General features: G+C 46.0%; 1 protein-coding gene across 2 annotated transcripts in view; it reads right to left on the bottom strand.

Moving 5' to 3' along the window:
* Nucleotides 1–887: 887 nt before the first annotated feature.
* Nucleotides 888–23,903, bottom strand: part of MYOZ3 (myozenin 3) — a 35,004-nt gene continuing 11,988 nt past the window's right edge. Inside the window, exons 2-6 of one of the 2 annotated variants that reach the window (XM_068273052.1) lie at nt 20,365–20,447; nt 12,193–12,347; nt 9,802–10,006; nt 4,036–4,216; nt 888–2,741 (exon numbers count right to left, since the gene is read on the bottom strand). In XM_068273052.1, coding sequence (XP_068129153.1) covers nt 2,555–2,741; nt 4,036–4,216; nt 9,802–10,006; nt 12,193–12,347; nt 20,365–20,443 — 807 coding nt within the window. In that variant the 5' untranslated portion in view covers nt 20,444–20,447 and the 3' untranslated portion in view covers nt 888–2,554. The remainder of the gene's footprint in view (nt 2,742–4,035; nt 4,217–9,801; nt 10,007–12,192; nt 12,348–20,364; nt 20,448–23,903) is intronic. The other variant, XM_068273051.1, reaches the window with a different exon arrangement.

Genomic DNA, 23,903 nt, shown 5'->3' with positions numbered 1-23,903 from the left:
CTTTTTGGTCCCTTTTATCCCCCTATACATTCCGAGTGGTTTGGGTCACCCTGAGCTGCTTGGTTACTCTGTTGTACTGGTCCAAGCCCTATCTCATACAGCTGTATTAATCCCTGCCATGTACTGATGAGGTCCAAAAGTCTGAAACAGGCTGTCTACATGTGGGTTTGATATGACTGTGTAAAATTTAAAGCTTTATGCTTGCTATACACCAGCGGCTCTGGATGCTTGCTTGGCTTACCAAGGGTAAAAAGAGGTAATTTGCATATTTAGTAGTAGTGCATTGTGGGTAACCACAAATGTTCACTTATAGCTGAATTATTGCAGATTTCCTTCTGTTTTAAAACTGCAAATTACACCAATACAGTGGTAGCATTGCAGGAAGTGACGACAGTGGAACGCACGATGGAACACGGAGGAGGTGAGTCCTCCCCGCCCGCTGCCTCTTACTAATAGTGGCGGCTGCTACTGTGCTTAAGCAGGAGTGGGAGCGCACATGGGGGACCCAGGTGAGGTGGGGGGGGGGGGAGTGCACATGGGGGACCCAGGTGAGGTGGGGGGGGAGTGCACATGGGGGACCCAGGTGAGGTGTGGGGGGGGGAGTGCACATGGGGGACCCAGGTGAGGTGGGGGGGGAGTGCACATGGGGGACCCAGGTGAGGTGGGGGGGGAGTGCACATGGGGGACCCAGGTAAGGTGGGGGGGGGGGTTTCCTGCTGAGCTTAAGCTGGAGGTAGAGCACACATGGGAGACCCAGTTGAGGGGGGGTCCAACCCACCCTCCCCGCCGCTGTGCCCAATACCCCCTTCCTGCCCTCTACCCTCTTATGCGGCGTATGCTACGCCGCAGGTCGGCTAGTACAGGATAATACAGGCAATCCCCTACTAGTACTTACAAACATACGAGTTGCAAAGTTTCATACATACAAACAAAGTTGTCTTCATGTAGAATATATACAGTGCTGTTTTTATTACACAGTTTTGTTGTTACATGTTACAGTATTGCAAAAGCTGTTGAAAGCAGTTTAAAAAACATTAAAACCACTTTGGAAGCAAAAACCCCCAAAAATTGAAATCTCAGTTTCTACTGTATGTCCCAATCCAGACTTGTCTGAAAGAATGTATAACACAGGACCAGAGGCGTATCTAGAGGGGTGCAGGCATGGCTTGTGCCACGGGCGCCACAACACTATGAGCTCCATGCCTGCCCCTGTGCTGCACCAGCCTGCCTGTCTCCATGCCTCCCTGTCATCCAGACCTCAGATCAGATTAATGCTGTTATCCAGGGAACATGGCTACTTAACATATGCATGTAGGACGCACTTTGCTTAGTGTTAGAACAGAGGACAGAGAGTGAATAACAAGAGCTATTTCCAAAAAAGTAACCTCAGCAATATCCTGAGCCAAAACACACAAGCAACCATGATACATGTACATGAGAAAGGATGCTGTTTAGAGGGGAAGGGAGCTCTGACTGAGGGGTGGGGGCGCAATTTCATTGTTTGCCATAGGCGCTATATTACCCAGATATGCCCTGCACAGGACTTGACTTACAAAACAAATTCAACCTACAAAAATGTTGTTAGTAGGGGACCACCTGTAATAATAATAATAATAATAATAATAATAATAATAATAATATTATATTATGATTAGACTGCAGTCTGGTCACATTCAGGCCGGTTTCAGACTACTGGCTGGTGGCAGAAGTACAATGCGGCCCGGGGACGTACCACACCGCCAAAAACAGGTCTTTGAGTAATCCCCTTCTGGCCGAGATCGAAACAGGAAGTGACACTCACTTGAGGTCACTTCCTGTTTTGGAAATACTGAAGTACACGGAAGCGTATTGTAAAAAATATGCTTCAACACATGAGCGCTGTACCATCCTGCCATCCTTTTGTAAACCCCTGTGTCTCCATAGACTTACATGACTTCTGGTTCACCGCAGCTAGACGCATAACCGTGCAGTAACGTAGGTCTATCCGAGTGTCGGGAATGGGGCAAAAACACCACTTCCGTTGCAGCGCACCGTACTGTGGTAGTATTAAAGTCCCTATAGACTTTCATTGCCTTGCAGTGTGGTGCGGTAAACTTACTGCACCGCCATTGTGTGAAACTCCCCTGAAAACTGCTGTATTTCCATAGCTAGGGATGCACTTTACCTTATTTAACCTGCCAAAAGACTGCTAATGAGTTTTAGACATTGGACAGTGTGCTGACAGATGAAACAGGAAGTTGCGGTGTTAAATCAGAGACCTCATCTTCCTGGCTGTGCAGCATGGCAGAGGTGCGTGACTGCCAAAACTGGCTGATCACACTGACTCATCTTTTGGTAGGTGAAGCAGGTTTCATATACTGTATGCCATTCAGCTGGGTGTCTGGTGTTGCACCTTATTTTGCTCTTCAAGCTACAGTCTGAATATCAGATTTGTCTGTACAGCTTAGTCTCTCAGCACCTAATACAGATATTCTGTGTCCAAACTATTTCTAATTAAAGCTACGTGAAGCAAGCCACATGCCTCTTATTATACATCACGCCAATGCAACCAAGTCTACAGATCAGCGGATTCGGGTACAAATTTCATTGTCCATCCCCGTGGTGCCCTGTTGAACGTGGGTCTGTGGCACATGAGATCCAGTCCGCTAGACGATTCCTCAAGCTGAGCCTGGAGTTCTTCAAATATAGTTGGAGCTGTTCCTCCATTGACCACTGATAAACTTCCAAAAGGGATCGCAGCCCTGGAGAAAACAAGACAACAATCTGATCACTGAACTTTATTGCACTCAGGTCCGTTTTTAGGCATAGGCGATCCAGGCAGATGCCTGGAGTGACAGCTGCAAGGAAGTACCACAAAGCTTAGCATACTTTTTTTTTAATTGCATTCTTAAAGGAAATCTGAAGCGGAAATAAACTTATGATATAATAATTTGTATGTGTAGTACTGCTAAGAAATAAAACATTATTAGCACAGATATGAGTCTTATATTGTTTCCAGTACAGGAAGAGTTACAAAACTTCAATTGTTATCTATAAAAAAAAGAGCTTCTGTGAGTTCTGCGACTTTATAAAGTTGTGGACAGCACTGTCTTTTGAAGCACTTATCTCAACTGTCTCTTATTGTTTCTTCTTTGAACTTTTCTCTGCAGAAAAAACATAAACAAAGGGTCATAGCTTGCTCTGTGAAATCATTTAAAATGCTGAGGGTATTGTGGAAACTGCAATTATTAGAGAATGATGCAATGTTATAAAACAAAGCTATATTCCTGAAAATAAAAATGACACTATTTTCTTTGCTACTAATGTTCTACTAATGTTCTATTGATTAACTACACAACCAATTCATTATATCATGAGGTTTTTTCGCTTCAGTGTCACCGTAAGCTTCGTACACACACTTGATTAAAGTCGGCTAAGGTAGCCGATAACAACCCCCTCAGCCGATGATCAGGCCTGTGTACAGAGGCGCCCAATCCCTGACCCCGACGCTCAAGTGATCTGCCCAGCGGATAAACTCACCTCATCCAGCGATGGCTCTCCCCTGCCTGCCACGTGACATCACGCACGCGCCGCTTCAACCACTCACCGCCCCCCCCCCCCTCCTGCATAGCAACACAGCGTATCGTCAGCTATATAGCTGTCCTGCATCTGTGCAGCCCGGCCCAGTGATGTTGCCCAAGGGAATAGGATCACCAACGGACGCCATCCATCAAAGGTTATGCACAACTGCTGGTTCCAGCAAGAAAGGAGTGGTAAAAAAATATTTGAATCTTAAGTTTTGGGCCTCTGTGGTCTTGGCCTGGGGATGGCACTGATTAGGAGAACTCATGGAGAGGCACGTGATCAGTTTGATCAGCTGATAGATTTGTAAGGTCCTGATTTGCTGTGATGACTTCCTGGTTTAACACATGATCAGGACCAGCAAATCAGAACCTTACAAATTTATCAGCTGATCAAACTGATCACATGCTTCTCCATGTGTTCTCCTAAGCAGGGGCATCCCTACTTGGCATCATCAGGCTGGTTTGCACTCACCTGTTGTAGCAGTGATGTGTGACATTAAGGGGTGTCACTGGAGGCGGTGGCATGGCTGGCAGCGTTTCATTGGTGGGTATGACATGCTGCACCATGTGACCCTCCACCCAGGGGGAATAGTAAGGCATGGCTGTGCTGTTGAACTTCTCATATGGCATCTTCACTGGAGGCTGTGAGTAACCTGCAATCCAAGAGACACAAAGAGCTGGATTTTGGTTCTGAAACTGGATATTGGCCCTTATTCAATTCACTGTTTCTTCGGAGTTTTCTCCTGGGAGATCATTTTTCATGTTCGCATAAAAAAAACTTTTCAGTTCTCTGCAATTAAAACAATACCAGAAAGTAGGGGAAAAAACGTACTGCCAAAATTATGCTGAGTAATTTCTTGCTTGCTGGTGGCTTAGAAGGCATTTCATTAATAAGGTGTAAAAATATCACCTACGAGAAAACGTAATAGAGTTATATGCAGTTAACCTTTTGGGCCCATTCACACTAGAAATTGGATTTACCTCACAGGAGCCTATAGGCACAGATGTCCAGGCACCCTAGACTCCGCCCTCCATGAACCTACAAACCCGAACCGCACCGCAAGTGTGCAGCCTGTCCCAGTGGTCACTTCTCCCTTACATCCCTTGCCCATCATACATAGCTACAGGTGCCCCTATTCGGTAGCCAGAAGTACCCTCAGTAATAAGTAGCTAGAGGTGCCCCCAAGTATTAGGTAGCTGGAGGTGCCTCTGTCTGAAGGAAGATCTCCTCAGTGGAATGCTGAGAGCTGCGTGAGTAACCTCTTATTTATACTCTTATCAGGACTCTGCATAGGGAAAGAGAGAGGGAGGTACTCAGGGAGGGGACTGAGCCGCCTTTCCATCATCAGACGCCTGTAGGCACGTGCCTACTGTGCCTTGTGGTAAATCCTGCCCTGGGAATCCTCCCTGAGGCATATTTGTATATTTGCCAGGGATCTTGCATAATGACCCACTGGAAACCCCAGTAGGAAATCCACAGCTTTTTCTTTTCTTATCTGTAATTTTTTTTTACTAGTGATGGGAGTAAATGACATTTATCTGTCATTTAACCACATTCAAAAACCATTTTCCTAACGTAACTTTCAAATGGATTTTCTCAAAAATGGCAAGATCTTTTTGATAAAAATGTTCCCCTTGTTCCCACTTGTTCCCACTAACATACTTTGGGGGTATTTGCTCTTAACCGCTAAGTCAGCATTATTGACTCAATGCAATTTTGCCCTGAACTTTGCCAAAAATTTGAAAAAATGAATTATAAAGCAAAATGCATTGCAACACTGCAAAAGAGTCCATCAAACGGAAATGGGCCAATTCGCTGCAAAGTAAAGTTTGGAAACTTTGCCTGCTCGCCCCTACACCACCCCCCTGAAAGTGCTGCAGGAAGCTGAGCAAGTGGCAGCTGTAGCCATGGTCACCTCTTGCGAGAAAAAAAAGGAGAGAAGTATATATCCCAGCCTTGGTCTATTCCAGAAGACCCCAGGATCCAAACGAGGAGACACTGGATAACTTTCACTGAGGATACAGGTGAGTCAGGCCCGGCCCTAGACTTTTGCCGCCTGAGGCAATCTTTAAAGAAATCGCCGCCCCCCCCCCCCAAGCCGTGGGTGTGGGGGGCTGCCCGAGCTGGAGGGGATAGCGGGCAGGAATGGGGTATTGGGCCTAGCGGCGGGGAGGGGGGTCGGACTCCCCCCCCCTCCCTCGCCTAGGTCCCCCGTCCTCCGCTCCCCTACAGCTTTAAAAAGTTACGTTGCTGCCTGCAGCTATTGTAAGAGGCAACGGGCGGGGATCACTCACCTCTTCCTCGTTCCAGCCTGCGCTCCACTGACGTCACTTCCTGCTACGCCGCCCAGGAAGTGACGTCAGTGGAGCGCACGCTGGAACGAGGAAGAGGTAAGTGATACCCGCCCGTTGCCTCTTACAATAGCTGCAGGCAGCAACGTAACTTTTTAAAGCTGGAGGGGAGCGGAGGACGGGGGACCCAGGCGAGGGAGGGAGGGGTCCGACCCCCCTCCCCGCCGCTAGGCCCAATACCCCCTTCCTGCCCGATATCCCCTCCAGGCAAAAGTTTAACCCTGCCTCATGGGCGGGCCGGCCCTGAGGTGAGTATAGGTTTTTACACATTGAGGAGGTGTGTTATTATGATGGGGAGGCGGAGTCAGAGTAGAGTGACAGATTGTGCTATCAGAGAACTACCAGAGGTTAAGGGCTCATTCACACCTAGGGCGTTTTGCGTTTTTTTTAAGCGCTGGCGATTTTGAAAATCTCCCTGGAAGCGCTTGTGCAATAATTCCCTATGAGAAAGTTGACATCTGAGCGGTTCGTTCCCGATCTGCTCAGCAAAGCGATGCCTGTACCATTTTCTGAGCGTTTTTGCTCAGTGGAAAGTACAGGGAAATTGTAATCCACTTGAAAAAGCGATTGGTATAGCGATTTCCCCAGCGCTTTTAAGAATAAATACATTGTATTTATTCTTTTCCGGGTCAAAGAGTTCACTTCCTGACTTGCGTCAGGAGTCAGGAAGTGAAAAAACAAATCGGTCTACAAAAGCACTTTGAAAAGTGCTTTATACAAAATCACAGCGTGCAGCTAAGCACCGGGAGGAGAAGAAAAAAAATGTACAAAAAGTGGAAAATCGCTGGCGTCAGCGATATCGATTTTAGATGTGAACAAAGCCTCAAGTCTGATTACTCAGAGTTAGTGAAACTGTTCTAAACATCCCGTGTGGATTTTTGGAGTGTTTCGCAGAAGCTGAGTGGGGCAGAGCGGTAAACAGCAGAACTGATATATAAATGGCTCTCCTGTGCAGCCTGCTGCATGTCAACAACAAAACTTACTGCATATGTATTCCAGTATCACAAGATCCTATATAATAAACTCCCTGTCGCTGCATCCTCCCGTGTCCTTGCGTTGTGCCTGGCATGCATTAGCATACAGGGCACTGGGACAAGCTTCAGACAGTAGAGAAGGATGGGCGTGTGCGCAAGCATTCGTGTACGCACATAGCGACCACACTTGCGCACGTGGGAAAGTGCCCATGCGCACATTACGGAGAGGGGAATCGCAGCCAAGGCCTAACTCCCGTTTTTAACAGGTGGGCCTTTTAACTAGTAAATACATAAGTAATGCAGCATAACTGCATTATTAACCATTTCAGCCCGCAGGGATTTTTCACCTTATGCAACAGAGCAATTTTTACCTCTCATTCATTCGCCAATAACTTTATCACTACTTATCACAATTAATTGATCTATATCTTGTTTTTTCCACCACCAATTAGGCTTTCTTTGGGTGGTACATTTTGCTAAGAATTATTTTTTTCTATATGCATTTTCACAGGAATATTAAGAAAAAAAATCGAAAAAATTCATTATTTCTCAGTTTTCGGCCATTATAGCTTTAAAATAATACATGCTACCATAATTAAAACCTATGTATGTTATTTGCCCATTTGTCTCGGTTATTACACCATTTAAATTATGTCCCTATCACAATGTATGGCGCCAATATTTTATTTGGAAATAAAGCTGCATTTTTTCAGTTTTGTGTCCATCACTATTTACAAGCTTATAATTTAAAAAAAATGTTCGTAATATACCCTCTTCACATGCATATTTAAAAAGTTCAGGCCCTTAGTTAACTATTTATGTTTTGTTTGTTTTTTTGTTTTTTTTATTGTATTTTTTTCCATTAAAAACTTTATTTGGGTAATTTTTGGTGTTGAAGTTAAACAGTTAATTTTAAATGTAATAATGTGCATTTATTTTATTAAAAAATGTATGTAGATGTAGTTTTACTATTTTTCCACAAGATGGCCACAATGAGATTTTTTTTTTTAAATTCTGGATGTGAGAGCTCGCTTCCAGGAAGCACTAGGAGGACGGGAAACTTTTTTTCCCCTGAAAGACTGTGACCTCTAATAAGAAGCCGTCGTTTTTTCTGCCGGGAACTACACTCACCTAAATGATTATTACTAGGAACACCTGTTCAATTTCTTATTTATGCAGTTATCTAATCAACCAATCACATGGCAGTTAGTTCAATGCATTTAGGGGTGTGGTCCTGAAACACAAACCGAATGTCAGAATGGGAAAGAAAGGTGATTTAAGCAATTTTGAGCGTGGCATGGTTGTTGGTGCCAGACGGGCCGGTCTGAGTATTTCACAATCTGCTCAGTTACTGGGATTTTCACGCACAACCATTTCTAGGGTTTACAAAGAATGGTGTGAAAAGGGAAAAATATCCAGTATGCAGCAGTCCTGTGGGCGAAAATGCCTTGTTGATGTTAGAGGTCAGAGGGAATGGGTGGACTGATTCAAGCTGATAGAAGAGCAACCAGTTACAACCGAGGTATGCAGCAAAGCATTTGTGAAGCCACAACATGCACAACCTTGAGGCAGATGGGCTGCAACAGCAGAAGACCCCACCGGGTACCACTCATCTCCACTACAAATAGGAAAAAGAGCCTACAATTTGCACAAGCTCACCAAAATTGGACAGTTGAAGACTGGAAAAATGCTGCCTGGTCTGATGAGTCTCGATAGAGTCAGAATTTGGCGTAAACAGAATGAGAACATGGATCCATCATGCCTTGTTACCACTGTGAAGGCTGGTGGTGGTGGTGTAATGATGTGGGGAATGTTTTCTTGGCACACTTTAGGCCCCTTAGTGCCAATTGGGCATCGTTTAAATGCCATGGGCTACCTGAGCATTGTTTCTGACCATGTATATCCCTTCATGACCACCATGTAGCCATCCTCTGATGGCTACTTCCAGTAGGATAATGCACCATGTCACAAAGCTCGAATCATTTCAAATTGGTTTCTTGAGCAGGACAATGAGTTTACTGTACTAAAATGGCCCCCATTCACCAGATCTCAACCCAATAGAGCATCTTTGGGATGTGATGGAACGGAAGCTTCGTGCCCTGGATGTGCATCCCACAAATATCCATCAACTGCAAGATGCTATCCTATCAATATGGGCCAACATTCCTAAAGAATGCTTTCAGCACCTTGTTGAATCAATGCCACGTAGAATTAAGGCAGTTCTGAAGGCGAAAGGGGGTCAAACACCGTATTAGTATGGTGTTCCTAATAATCCTTTAGGTGAGTGTACAGTATATTCCCATTCATTGATCTCCGGGCTAACGGGGGGTGCACAGCCACGCGCAGCAGCCCAGCAGCTGCCGCCTGGACGTGGCAATGACGTCCAGGCGGCAGGAATGGTTAAAGTGGACCTGACCTCTTGCAAAGGACAGAAGGTAAGCCTAGAGAAATGCACCCTGTGTGTATTTAGAGAGTTTAGCTTGTGTCATTCCCCCCTCATCTTTGACTAATTACAACTGTAATTTGATTCCTCAGCTGTCAATCACTAATTGGTAAACACAGGAGGTTAACAATATGTCTGCTTTTGTGAAAGCAGGAAGTAGACAAACTGCTGATTTTTTTTGCAGGATTTGTATTTTCTGTAACAAATAAATGTTTTGCTTTAAAGGTTATTATGCTGTTGCTTATCTTTTACAGCAGAGAGGGAGTTCTGAGTTCAGGTCCGCTTTAATCAGGAGGGGATTTTTAACCCATTTTCAGGGTGTCTTATCATGGCATTTACATGATGAAACAGGGACAGTTGAGAAGGAAGGAGGGGAAGGGAAGAGCAATATCCAGTATGCAGCTATGTGGGTATTTTTAGGCTCTCCCTGTCCCATATATATCGCTCTGTAGTGCTTCCTGACAGTCACCTGGGGCGATGGCATTTGGATTCAAGGACATCTTCTTCTGTAAGACCTTGGCAGATTTCTTGGGGACGTCTGGTGGGGTTCGGGCGCCTCCTGGGACCACGTGGATTTCTGAGCGAAAGTTCTCTTTCCCATCAGCCCCTGTTGAACCGGCGGATCCACCGGCGGCTGCCTGATCAGAGTTCGAGGCGTTTAGGTTGCTTCCTGCCTGAGAAATAAGGAGATATTTTCAGAATGTGGATTAAGGCCCTCCAAGGGAATGCACACCTTAAAATAGAAACGGCATCACTTTGTAAGCTGCTATTCCCTCTGCATCTGACTAGTGGGGAGCTCTCCTCTCTGACAGCTGCTAACCGCCACAGAGGAGTATCAGTCAGCCAGTCTGGCTGATTTTCCAAGTTTGCTTGCTGACAAACAAGAAAGACAATTAGTGGCATAACTAGACTTAATGGGGACCCCCCGCAAAAATGATAGCATAGGGGCCTCCCTGTTCTCCGAAACCCCATCAGGGTCATGTGATTGGGAGCTGGCGAATAGCAGCAAAGAGTGTTCTGATGTGAAGCAGCATCTGGAAGCAGGAACAAATGACACATGCTCCTGCTACTCGCTACTCTGCATGGCAGTAGGAGGTGGCGGGGGCATTTTTTGTGAGCAAATGGGGAGGTTTTTTTCGCTAATTGGCCGCACTTACGTATGGGGAGAGGGAGGAAGAGTGGCCCCCACAACCTCTGAGCCCCTCTGCGATGGCAAGGGTTGCAGGGGTGATTGCTATGCCCATGAGGACTATGCTCAATGCTCATTAACCTCCCTGGCGGTAAGCCCGAGCTGAGCTCGGGCTATGCCGCGCAGGGGGAGATCTCAGCCCCTGGTGGGGCGATTTTCATTCTATAAATTGCTGTGCGCGCAGCCAGCACTTTGCTAGCCGCGCGCACAGCTTGATCGCCGCCGCTCTGCGGCGATCGGCCGCACGCAGCGGCTGAAGAGCCCCCCCCCCCCCGCCAGAGCCCTGCGCTGCCCGGATCAATGAGTTCCGGGCAGCGCTATGGGCTGGATCGGGTCTGCCTGACGTCAGGACGTCGGCTGACGTCCATGACGTCATCCCGATCGTCGCCATGGCGACAGGAGAAGCCAAACAGGGGAACGCGTTATATACGCGTTCCCCTGTTTGCTATAGATGCCGGCGACGATCGGACTAGAGGGCCACATGCGCCCTCTAGTGGTGTTTCATGTAGCTACCACTCTGGTAGCTTTACATGAAACAAAAAAAAAAAAATTAAAAAAAAAAGGATTTTTTTAAAAAGGAAAAAAAAAATTAACCACCAAGGAGGTTAAAGGGACCATGAATGCAAAAATAAATGGAATCGTATTTACCTGGGGCTTCCTCCAGCCACCCCCGTGTCCTCTGGGTCCCCTCCGTGGCCCTGCTGGCGGCTCCATTAACATGGCGGCTTTGGCTGAAGTCACGCATGTGCACACCCGGTCGCATCATCACACCGGTCACCGCAAGAGTCCTGCGCATGCATGGTTCTCAAAAGACTGAAACTCGCATGTACAGGACGCGATGGGCATGTGATTGCGCTGGCTGTGGACTGCGCACCTCTTCGGCCAAAGTCGCTGGGTTAACAGAGCCACCAGCTGGACCACGGAAGGGACCCAGAGGATGCTGAGGGACCTTACGGGCTATGGGGGCTGGAGGAAGCCCCAGGTAAGTCCAAATTCTGTTGTTTTTGTGTTCAGGGTCCCTTTTAAGCAAACATGTGAGGAGAAAAAGTTTTAAACTTAAATACTTACCTAAATTGTTGGAAAATTCTAGATCTTCCAAAGGCTCTCCCAATCCCCCCGGGTCCTGCTGCCCAGGGCCCTGATATGGATTAATCTTTTTAAAATGTTTCAGACCCTAAAATCAGGAAAAAATCATGCTGTTAGAGTCTCTGCAGCAGCCCCTGCTCTCACTCACCTCCCTGGGCTCCAGCGCTGCAATTTTACCTCTGTCCTCTAGGTGGCGCCGTAACTCTGTAGTGATCTCACCAGAGTGATTCAGAGCCTCGGAGGACAGGAAGGAGAACGGCTACTGACGTCTGGATTCCCCGGGAGGTGAGTAAAAGCTATACTCTGCACTGAGCTCCAGGCGGCTAGCTCAAGCTAAACTCGGTATTACTGCCAGGATGATCCTGCTCTGCCAGGACCCGCTTCTTCTTTGTGGCTGCAGGTTTGCCATAATTTTGCTTTGGCCCACGCAATATCACATCCTGTGAAGTGTCCAGCTGCCCAGGAAGTTTATGAGGCTCCATTCCATGAATACTAGTACATGACATAACTGCCTTGTCTTGTGCTTTATACATGAAATACTTTATAGCTAGCACTGTATAAATACAAAATAATAATAATACTCACATTGATACGATCTGTTGGGTACTCAAACGTAAACCTCTGGGCGCGTTTCTGTCGCTCCAGATACATACAGGAGCCGCGGTTACGTTGTAAGGACAGTTCTTCCATCATTAGATCCCGCGGGATGCTGACCTTCTTACCCAAGTCAAATGAAGCACCTTAGCAAGACACAATACTCTTATTACTGCAGGTATCAGGTCAAAAACAATCTGTCCACTAGATGGCACTATAAACTCATCTAACAATCACTACAAACATGAGCGACACTCCATGATTGTTCCAGTCAAGCAATTACTCTGGTTTATTAAAGGACAGCTGAGATAAAAATAAAATGATGAGAAAAACAATTGTATCTATCTCCTTCTCCTAAAAATGACTTTTTAAGATATCCCACAGTTTTATTTTATATTCAGATCTGGTTTTTAAGTTTTTACTGTTTTATTGTCTCTGCTCAATGACACCTTCATTGAAGTATGCCAGAGTTCAAATCTATGAATGAACCTTATTATTGATCCTTTTTATCTCTTTTCTGCTCTCAGAAGCCATTTACTGATAGAAAAGTGTATCAGTGAGGGTTATGCTATAGTCTGACCCAGTCCGACCCAGTGCCGACCTGGACATACCTGATGTTTAACTCTTTCAGGCATAGAAACAAAAAAAAAGGAACAAAGCATAGTAATTTGTGCACTTGGCACTGTACATACCCATGTCTCATCTCATCCTGTCTCATGTCACCTCGGTTGTCCTTTACAAAGTACTTTTTGAGACTTGGAGGGAGCCGATATTTGAGTGTCCAATAAATTTACTGATATTCTACTGTTACAGTGCAAATTATATTAAAATATTTGTATACATACCGATATTTAACTAAAGCTAAACATAACTCTATTCTCAAACTGAACCCTCCCACTAGTGACCTCCCCACCATGGCTAACCTCAACCACCCACCTCCCCATGGCTAACCTCAACCACCCACCTCCCCATGGCTAACCTTAACCACCCACCTCCCCATGGCTAACCTTAACCACTCACCTCCCCATGGATAACCTTAACCACCCACCTCCCCATGGTTAACCTTTACCACCCACCTCCCTATGGCTAACTTTAACCACCCACCTCCTCACAGCTAACTTTAACCACCCACCTCCCCATGGCTAACCTTAACCACCCATCCCCCACGGCTAACCTTTTAAAGAGAACCCGAGGTGGGTTTGAAGAATATTATCTGCATACAGAAGATGGATCTGCCTATACAGCCCAGCCTCTGTTGCTATCCCAAACCCCCCTAAGGTCCCCCTGCACTCTGCAATCCTTCATAAATCACAGCCACGCTGCTGACAAACAGCTTGTCAGAGCTGGCTGTGTTTATCTCTATAGTGTCAGTCTGCTGCTCTCCCCGCCTCCTGCAGAACTCCGGTCCCCTCCTGCATCCCTTCCCTCCCTGCTGATTGGAGGGAAGGGACAGGGGCAGGGACTGGAGCTATGCAGGAGGCGGGGGAGCAGCTGAGACTGACACTACAGATGTAAACACAGCCTCACAGCACGGCTGTGATTTATGAGGGATTGCAGAGTGCAGGGGGACCTTAGTGGGGTTTGGGATAGCAACAGAGGCTGGGCTGTATAGGCAGATCCAGCCTCTGTATGCAGATAACATTCTTTAAACACACCTCGGGTTCTCTTTAACCACCCATCCCCCATGAATAACCTTAAAGTGGACCTGAACTCCCTATCTGCTCTAAAACAAAAGCAAAAGCATAGTAACCTTTCAAGAAAAAACATATATTTGTTATAGCTGATACAAATCTTGCAATAAATCAGCAATGTATCTACTTCCTGCTTTCATGCAAGCAGACATATTGGAAACATCCTGTGCTCTCAGGTGGGCTTATCTGCTTATCTGCCTTGACAGTCAGTTGACACAGGGGAGAGATCAAATGATAACTAGTGATTAGTCACAAATGAAGTCGCCAAATTTTCTTCCTTTTCCACAAATTGCGGCTTCTACAATAGGCACCTGTGGTAGCACCATTTTTTCCACAAGGGATCCTGTGCCCTTTTTACCTGATTCGGCCGAGATGACCAGAAACATCTGTGAATTGATCACGTGCGTCTCTGTATACGTTCTGCAAAAAATAGCCCACTCCACCAATCGCTGAGCCCTTCCCTCACTGGTTTGTAGCTGTTTCCATGGGCGGGACAGGCTGTCTGCTCGGCCTGCAGGCGATACGGCGGAACCATCTGACATTCATAATACCGATTATGTTTTATGTTACACACCCCATTCTTGTACATATTAGAAAAAAGAACTGCCAGGGGCAAAATGATCCATCATGTCACAGTGACCGTCCATCAAGCTCATAAAACGCACTGTAAAAGGCTGGATGCACGATTCATGCTATTTTCAACCAATTAGAAAGCCTTTGAAGTTGCTGGCTATACATCCAGTGTGTGACATTGATTTCACGCTGCGACAATGAGTGCAATGCCTTCTATGAAGTACTTGTTTATGTAACAGTTATAGTGGTTTTATCATTTTTCATGCTACGTTAAGGCGTGAAAATGCAGGATATGAAAATAAAGATTGCAGCTAAAATGATGGCATTATTTCCTTTATTAACATAACACTGAGATGTTGCATCAAGGTATATAGAGTCAGGGCCGGATTTAGGCCTAGGCCACCTAGGCCATGGCCTAGGGCACCACAGGAGGAAGGGCACCAAAGCAGCAGGCTAAACTGGTGCAACATTTGCAGCTTGCAAATGCTGCAATGCATGGAGATCAGGCGAGCGATGTGGTATTCTACTGCTAGCTGCCTGTGCAGCAGCCACCTTGCTCTCTGTGCACATTTGCATTGTGGCCAGCGGCTATAGAATTGAGCAGCATTGGAGACAGAAAGGAAGAGGAAGCTTCGGCACTGGAGATGAGCGGAGAAATGAGTGACACTGATGGCTGCTGCGGTGTGAAGGCGAGCTGGCTACCTATACTGAAAGGTGGGGTGGGAAAATGAGGGATTAAGGGAGTCATCTGGCTACCTATACTGGAGGGAAAGGGGGAGGAGTAATCTGGCTACATATACTAAAGGGAAGGGAGAATCTGGCTACCTATACTGGAGGGAAAGAGGGGAGGAGTCATCTGGCTACCTATACTGGGGGGTCATCAGGCTACCAATACTAGAGGGAAGGGGGAGGAGTCATCTCGCTACCTATTGAAGGGAGATGGCTGGCGACAGTGGCCTAGGGCGGTAAAGAATACAAATCCGGCCCTGTATAGAGTACAGGCAGTGTCCTACATACAAACAGGTTTCACTTTTGTTAGATTGTTTGTAAGCTGAATTTGTTTGCAAGTTCAGCCCTGTGTTAACCACTTTACCCCCGCGCGTACGGATTTCTCCGCCCCTTTTTCCATCCTTTCACCCCCAGGGACGGAGAAATCCGTACTTTGCGCACTCCCGCCGCTGTCCACGTTCCCGCTCGTAAACACGCCGCCCGCCGCTAGTAAACACGCCGCCGCCCGCTCGCCCAGAGATCAACGAACGGGAAAATCCATTCCCGTTCGTTGATCTAAGCCCCGCAATGACCTGCTGCCGCTCGGCTGAGCAGCGCGATCATTGTGAAAAAATAACAAAGTCCCAGCCTCTTTCTACTTCCTGCAAGCGTCCGGAAGGACGCTTGCAGGTCGCATGAAACAAATTGGTAATGTTGCCATTTTGTGGCCAAATAGTAAAACTACACCCTAACCATTTTTTACACACAAATAAACTTGTTTTACACAAAAAATTAACTCCTTACCTCCCACACTCCCCAATTTTTTTTTTTTTTTGTAATTAAAAAAAAAATAAAAAATTTACAATAAAAAAAAAACATAAATAGTTACCTTAGGGACTGAACTTTTTAAATATTTATGTCAGGAGGGTACAACACTGTTACTTTATAAACTATGGGCTTGTAATTAGGGATGGACGTAAAACTGAAAAAAATGCACCTTTATTTCCAACTAAAATATTGGCGGCAAACATTGTGATAGGGACATAATTTAAACGGTTTTATAACCGGGATAAATAGGCATATACATTTCATGGGTTTTAATTACGGTAGCATGCATTATTTAAAAACTATAATGGCCGAAAACTGAAAAATAATAAATTTTTTCCCACATTTTTCCCTATTTTCCCATTAAAACACATTTAGAATAAAATTATTTTTGGCATAATGTCCCACCTAAAGAAAGCCTAATTAGTGGCGAAAAAAACAAGATATAGTTCATTTCATTGCGATAAGTAATAATAAAATGATAGACGAATGAATGGAAGGAGCGCTGAAAGGTGAAAATTGCTCTGGTGGTCAGGGGGTAAAACCCCTCAGTTGGGAAGTGGTTAAAGATGGTAAAACATGGAAAAATGATTTACTTTCGGTAAAATCTGGATTTGGATATATAGTATAAACTATATTTTTTGCTTGATTTAATGAGTATTTTAAGCTACTTATAGAAGTACTAGCTGATGGCCCAGTATTGCCCGGGTATGTATTTGGCTGGTCTTGGCTCCGCCTACTTTTTCTAACCCTAAGGGCCCTTTTACACTTAATCAGTTGCTCTCAGTTAAAACGGAAAGAAAACTGATTTTCAAAGTAAGTCCCATGGTTTCCAATGGCACCTTTCACACTTAAAGGGAACCTGTACTGAGTAAAATTATTTAAAATAAACATATGAGGTAACTTCAAATGAACATTACATAGTTACCTTGCCATCAGTTCCTCTCAGAAGCTCACCATTTTCTTCTGACAATAATCCCTTCCAGCTCTGACAATATTTTGTCAGAACTGAAATATATCAGTTGCTGTCAGTTATATATCAGTTGCTGTCAGTTACAGCTGAGAGGAGAACTGATGTGTCCATGTTTCCCTATGGCTCAAGTGGGTGATATTACAGTTTAACTGTGTGCTGACCAGGAGAACAGAGGCGCCAGTAGGGTAAAAGTGGATAAAACCTTTAAAATTTGCTTGGAGGAAGCGGTGGACTTACCTCCATAAAGCAGACACGAAAGACTGTGTATAATAGTAATCACATTTATTATATAGTACCACAAAAATGCAGGCGCTACTCCTGCTACTGCTGAAATTCTTTGTCCCCACGTTTGTTGCCTGTTGAGGTGGGCGTGGGTGTGCGAAGCGCGGTGCATTTTTGGGGTACTATATAATAAATGTGATTACTATTATACAGACAGTCTTTCGTGTCTGCTTTATGGAGGTAAGTCCACCGCTTCCTCCAAGCAAATTTTAAAAGTTTTATCCACTTTTACCCTGCTGGCACCTTTGTTCTCCTTTTGATGTGTGTACCAAACTTCATTCAACAACCCTGGGGTGTTCTTGGGAGGGGGAAGCCTCTGGATCCTAATGAGGGTTCCCCCGTCCTCTTCACCCCTCCGGGATCCATCGATGGCTGCCCCTGAACAACGGCAAGGTAAATATTTACCTACCGTGATTCTGCGCAGTAGAGTGGACTTGATCAGGCTCGGCTATTACCAAGTCCGATTGGAAAGCCGCTACTGCGCTGTATTTCAGTAGGTAAATATTGCAGGTGCCTGCGCCACAGCCAACATCCTTGTCGGCTGTATTTTCGGGGGAGATCCTGAGGCTTAGGAGGGTGGAGGATCTATAGGCTTCCCCCTCCTGAGTTTAGTATCCCCCGGGGGGGGAAGCTTGTTACAGATCTCTCCAACAGCCGCCAGAAAGGGTACGTAGAGGGCGCACTTCTCTTGCGCAGAATGACCCCGACTGGCTGAAGTTCTGGGACCCAGTACCATCGCAGGTGAAGACTGAGGACGGCGGCGTGGGAACAATCGCTGTGAATGGGGCTGGAGGAAGCCCCCAGATATCTATAAAACTTTTATTATTCGTCAGCTCTGGTTTCCTTTAACAACAAAAATATGTAATAAAAAAAAATCAGTATTGTATAATTTGTACAGGAAGACAATTTTGTTTGCATCTCTGAAAGTCATTTGTAAGTAGGGGACTGTCTGTATATTCAGAGTATATATCAGTCACCGCTAGAGAGCAGCATGAAGGTGAAGGAGACACTCAAATAGGGCGCCGCAGTAATTTGGGTGCTTGGGATAGCCACTAGTAAAATATCGGTAAAATTACCAATGTTGTACTGTTGGGCAATGGGTAATATGATAGTAGAATATCAGTAATTTTTACCAATATTTTCCTGTTGCTGAAACCAACTCTATTCTTACTTGAACCTTTTTCAGAAAATTCATAATTCATTTAGACATATCCGTAATGTTTGCTTCAAATTATCATTTTGTATTTAACCACTTTGGTACCAGCAGCCTCTGCCCCCTTAAGGACCAGTGCTGCTGGTACACTCAAACACCACTTCCCAACGAATCGCCGCAAAAATCCGCCGCTTCCGCCAGTTACACTGTTCTGTCCCGGCCGCAGGTTCCTCTCTCTCTGCCGTCTCTATGACGGCAAATCGCGGTGCGCCTGTCAGGAGCTGCTTTCATTGGCTCCTGACTCTGTCAATCAATGTAAGCCAATGGGATTGGCTTATAGTAATGACAGGGCCAGGAGCCAATGAAAACGGTTCCTGACCTGCACACAGTGCTCTGCTGTCATAGAGGCGGCAGGGTGAGCGAATTGCGGCAGGGTCAAAGCAGCGAGATTGGCAGTAACGGCGGTGACGCGCGGTTAATGGGATGTTGAACCTATGCCCAGTCAGGGCCGCAGCACCACCTGCTGGACGTATAGTCAACCTACATCGGTCCGGATCCGGTTAATATTGTGTTACTTGTAATTTCATAATTTTTCATAATTACAAAAAAATTACGTGACAATTAATAATACATATTTGTAATTACGCAAAAATTGTGTGTAACTATGAATTAGCTATCATGAAAATATTTGTAATTATGAAAATTACACATATAGTCATAATTACGCAATTTGTAACAAATTGTTTGTTATTACAATTCTCTATTACGGTCATAATCATGAAAATTATGCAAAATTAACCTTGCATTCTATTGGGCGCCCATTTTACCGCAGTGCCGGCAGTGGCCAAATTACTTGCTTGAAAGGAGGCACCTAACATGGGGTCTCTATAGGCTGATTCCAAAGCACAGCTCATCAGCAAATGCTGCTGCTTCAAAACAGTAGACACCTCATTCCCCAACTACGAAAGGAAGTGGGCGTCAACTTTTTTGTTCTTTGTGGCTTCTCTCCGTTAACGGCCTCGTCTGCGCTGTAGCATTGAGTCGCTTACGGATGACTGGCTTCGGGTTACTTGGGCAGGTGGGGAAGTGCTTGCGCAGGCACAGTACAGCCACGCTCGTACACAGTGGGTAGCGTGGCCACAGATCTGACAAGCTCTTGTCGGATATGTTCAGATGCTCCATGCGCAGTTGATCGAATAGCTTCTAGCATTGGCGGCGTTTGCGGTTCCGTATCCCTCAAAAGGCTCAAAACCCGACAACAAATTAAAGGGAAAATGATGCCAAACGCTTTTCTGCTCAGTAAAAGAAAAGTGTTTGAGCACGCTGAAAGGAGCCACCGTCAGGTGGGCGTGGAAACCGGCCCTCAGACTTTACCCACATAAACTTTTATAAGCCTAAAATAACAAAGCTACAGAACAAAGCTGCTTTGTGTGGACCTCAAATTGTGATGGATTTCCTGACCCGCTCTTTCAGCAACTATGCAAATCATGTGCCGCTCTTTCCAGGCAATGATTACTGGATCCAGTTAATACAAACACATTATAATAATAGGCTAAGACATTTTTAGTCTGGCCATAGAGAAAAGGCGTATCTACAGGGGTGCAGATATGGAATGTGCCATGGGTGCCTCTTACTGGGGGCGCTGTTCCATAACATCCTTGTGCTGCATGCAGATTCTAGTTTTTGTCTGGGGGGACATTCTGCTACCTGGTTACATCTTTTAGGGAAAAAGCTGCCTGTTATTTGGGGGATATGTATAGGCTGACCTATTCTTAAAGACCATACTTAGCTTCAACACAATCAATTCAAATATTTGGAGGATTCGCCCCCACCCTTCCCTGGGTGCGGATTTTAGTGTTTGCCATGGGTGCAGTTTTCCCTAGATACGCCTCTGCCGACCGTCTCATATCTGTAATTTTAGGTTCTCCTGACAGTCTTCTGAGCCACAGAACGCTCACCTTCCCCTCGGATTTCTCGGACTATGGCGGACGCCAGACCCTTCCTCTCCTTCACCAGATCTGCATATGTGGGAAACATCCTCCTGACAAGAGAGAGAAAAAGAGTAATTACACCACACAGGCTTCACGTAATCCCTTATTCTGCAGACAATGTAATACTGTGACCGGTGCACGTCTGAGGGGCTTAGGAGAATGGATGGGAAAGGAAAGATAGCGGGATACACAGGGATATTTCTCTTCTGGGCTGTAGGTCAGCTGCGTGTGAAGACTCAGACTGGAGCCTGACATAAGCAGACCATCCTTTTTCATTTTTTTTGTTGTGCTTTAAATGGTCCACTTCTCAAATGTTCACCTAAAAGATGGATGTATTACACTTCAGCAACGAGAAAGAACCTGAATGGCTTCCAAGACTATATGAAAGCCCAGAGCGCAGGAAATGGACAGCTTCCTCTTCTACTTCCTGCTGCAAACAGCATACTCTTATACCTATAACATTGAGAAAATATGAATTATATTATAAATTATGGGATGAGTTGGAGGCAGGGGTGTAACTATGGGGGAGCAGCACCTGTGATTGTAGGGGGCCCCAAGCTGTGGGCGGCACCAACTACTAACCCTCCCTTCCGCTGATACAGGGGACTATACTTCAGACCAGGTGTTTTTGTGGGTATAATTGTTATGGGCTTGAAGATCATGATGGCCACACTTGTTTTATGACCCTTGTGAGATGGGCCCCAAGGCCCGGAAGGGCATCCAGAGCCGGGACAAAATCTTCCAGCACCCAAGGCTGAGACACCAAATTGCGCCCCTCCATCCCTCCCACCCCAGCCGTCACACACTGATTGCTATTAGAGTAAGAGGTTCCCCAGGACCCCAACACCTTAATTTCTAGCAACAATTACAGTTCATGCATGGGAAGGTACCCCTTTTCTTGGTGAGCTTGTGCATCTCAACACATCTTTCTGCAAGATCCACTGCCGTCCGCTATGCCCGCTCTACTTCCGGTCCGGCCTCTGCTGCTGCTTCCGGTGGGTGCTCCTGTTCCTGGGCTCGGTCGGGGACCACCGGAAGCAGCAGCAGAGGCCAGACCGGAAGTAGAGCGGGCATAGCGGACGGCAGTAAGGGAGCAGGACATTAGCCACAACGTGGAGCCCACTCCTCCGCCTGCCCCTCCTGTGCCGTTTTGTCCCCCTGTATCGGCTGAGGCCTGCTCCTCCCGAAAATCCGGATCCAGGGAGTCAGATGCCGATCCACTGCTGTAGCCTCCTGTGCTGCCCCCACTTGCTGGGTTTCTCCGTTCGTATTGACGCTTACGCCGTTGCCTCCGACGTTGTGGCTGAAGTCCTGCTCCCTTACTGCCGTCCGCTATGCCCGCTCTACTTCCGGTCTGGCCTCTGCTGCTGCTTCCGGTGGTCCCCGACCGAGCCCAGGAACAGGAGCACCCACCGGAAGCAGCAGCAGAGGCCAGACCGGAAGTAGAGCGGGCATAACGGACGGCAGTGGATCTTGCAGAAAGATGTGTTGAGATGCACAAGCTCACCAAGAAAAGGGGTACCTTCCCATGCATGAACTGTAATTGTTGCGGGGCGGTCATTAAAGGAGATTACATCAGCCATCCACATACGGGTGAGAAAATTCGGATCAATTCAATGTATACTTGTGAGAGTACATTTGTGGTTTATGCTTTGAAACGCCCATGTGGGCTCTTGTACGTGGGAAAGACGACAAGAGACGTCAAAACCAGAGTACAAGAACACAGAGGCTCCATCCGTGTACAAGAACACAGAGGCTCCATCCGTGGGTTCAAACCACTGGAAGTAAGCAGCCATACACCGGTAGGCAAGCATTTTTTTGCCCGTGGACATGGTGTATCGCAGCTTAAATGGATGGTATTGGACCACGTACCCCCACTCAAAAGAGGAGGAGACAAGGACAGATGTTTGCTACAAAAAGAAGAACGGTGGATGAGGAAACTAGACTCTATTACGCCCAGGGGTCTTAATGAAATGTTTAGTATGAAATGCTTCTTGTAGGGAAATGTCATTTTGTTGTTTCTCTCTTACAGGTTGTGATGAATGGTCATCGCTTTGGTGGGTGGAGAGAGGGAACGTCTGCATCGGTGGTGCAGTGAGTTTATGTATGTTCTGTAAAGTTAACGTATCCTCTGTAATTTCTGTGTATCGAGTAGGCATGAGCCTAGATGTGTGCCTACACTCATGTTCCTGAAGGTGTTTCTTTGGGTAGAAGTTTGATTGTAGTGCCCAATATGATGGACTTGGACTTACCCTGAAGGGTTAATGTAGTAGTTGGTCAGCTGACCAAGGAGGAGGGACTATCAATTTGGGTGTGTATTGTTGAAGTTCATAAGTTTGCTGTGTTGGTGAGGTTGCATGTACACTTGAGGAAGGGGGAAACCCCGAAACATGTCGTGTCGGCTACTGAATTGATAAACGCAAGTTTATAAACGCCATTTGAGTGCCTCCTTCATTTCAGCTTGTATCGTATTAAGGTGGAGTGGTGACCCACGGAGGGATCGTGCACCGGCGGACCAGGTGTCATTTCTGGTGTTGAAGCCCAGCTCAGCAACCCCCTTTTGTGTCTTGTGCATCAAGGGGAGGCAAGGGTCGAGATGTGAACAATGAGAGGGGGGGGGGGGGGGGGCAACAAAGTTTTGCTGGGTTGGACCCCATGAATTGTAGTTATGCCACTGGTGGAAGGAGTTTTGACAAACATTCTTATAATAAATAATCCATCTTACCTCAAATGAGGGGTGGGGTATAAAAAAATGTTATTGTACACTATAGAGTATATGAGCTAAAAGTCTGCTGCGTTCTACACCAAGACATTAAACCCTGACCTGAGGAAGCGAGTTGGGGCTGTTTCACACTGGTTTGGGGGTTTTGCAGCAATTTGATCATGATTGCAATGGCAAACGCTACAGTGTGAATGCTCTCATAGGGAACCACGGCACTAGCGATTTGCAAAATGCTACAGAATGACCCGTGGTGTAAAACAGCCCTAAGACCCCGGAAACGCGTTGTCCTTTTTTAGTGTTGAAAAAAATGGTGTTTTTGATAACCTAGTCCTCATTTCGGATTATAATAATCTTTGTCATAACTTTTTGTTGCGGTGCCTCCTCCCTCCTATCCCAGTGTATTCCCTGAGGGCTCTTTCATATTAGCTAATGCGTGCACGAACCCGATTTGGTGCACACGTTATGACGAACGGCATGACGTTGGGAAGTTGTGGTTCAACGCATATCAGCGGCACTAATTCTGATTTACCCTACAGTGCTTTCAGTTTGCCGGCGCATTTGGGAGGGATCTCGGAGGGATTGCATTCAATTATTATTATTTATTTACAAAGTACCAACGTATTACACAGCGCATTCAATGGCTGCAGGGCCAACTCACGATCGCTCTGGGAATTGCATTTAAAATCGCGGGACATTGGTGATTCAGAAATCACAATCGTTTTCTAAAATTAGTATTGAGTCCTAGGCCTAAAGGTGGCCACACACCATACAATTAAAAGATCCA

Source organism: Hyperolius riggenbachi, chromosome 3, assembly GCF_040937935.1.
Source record: "Hyperolius riggenbachi isolate aHypRig1 chromosome 3, aHypRig1.pri, whole genome shotgun sequence".
Classification (NCBI taxonomy): Eukaryota; Metazoa; Chordata; class Amphibia; order Anura; family Hyperoliidae; genus Hyperolius; species Hyperolius riggenbachi.
This window is presented reverse-complemented; position numbering and strand designations above follow the sequence as displayed.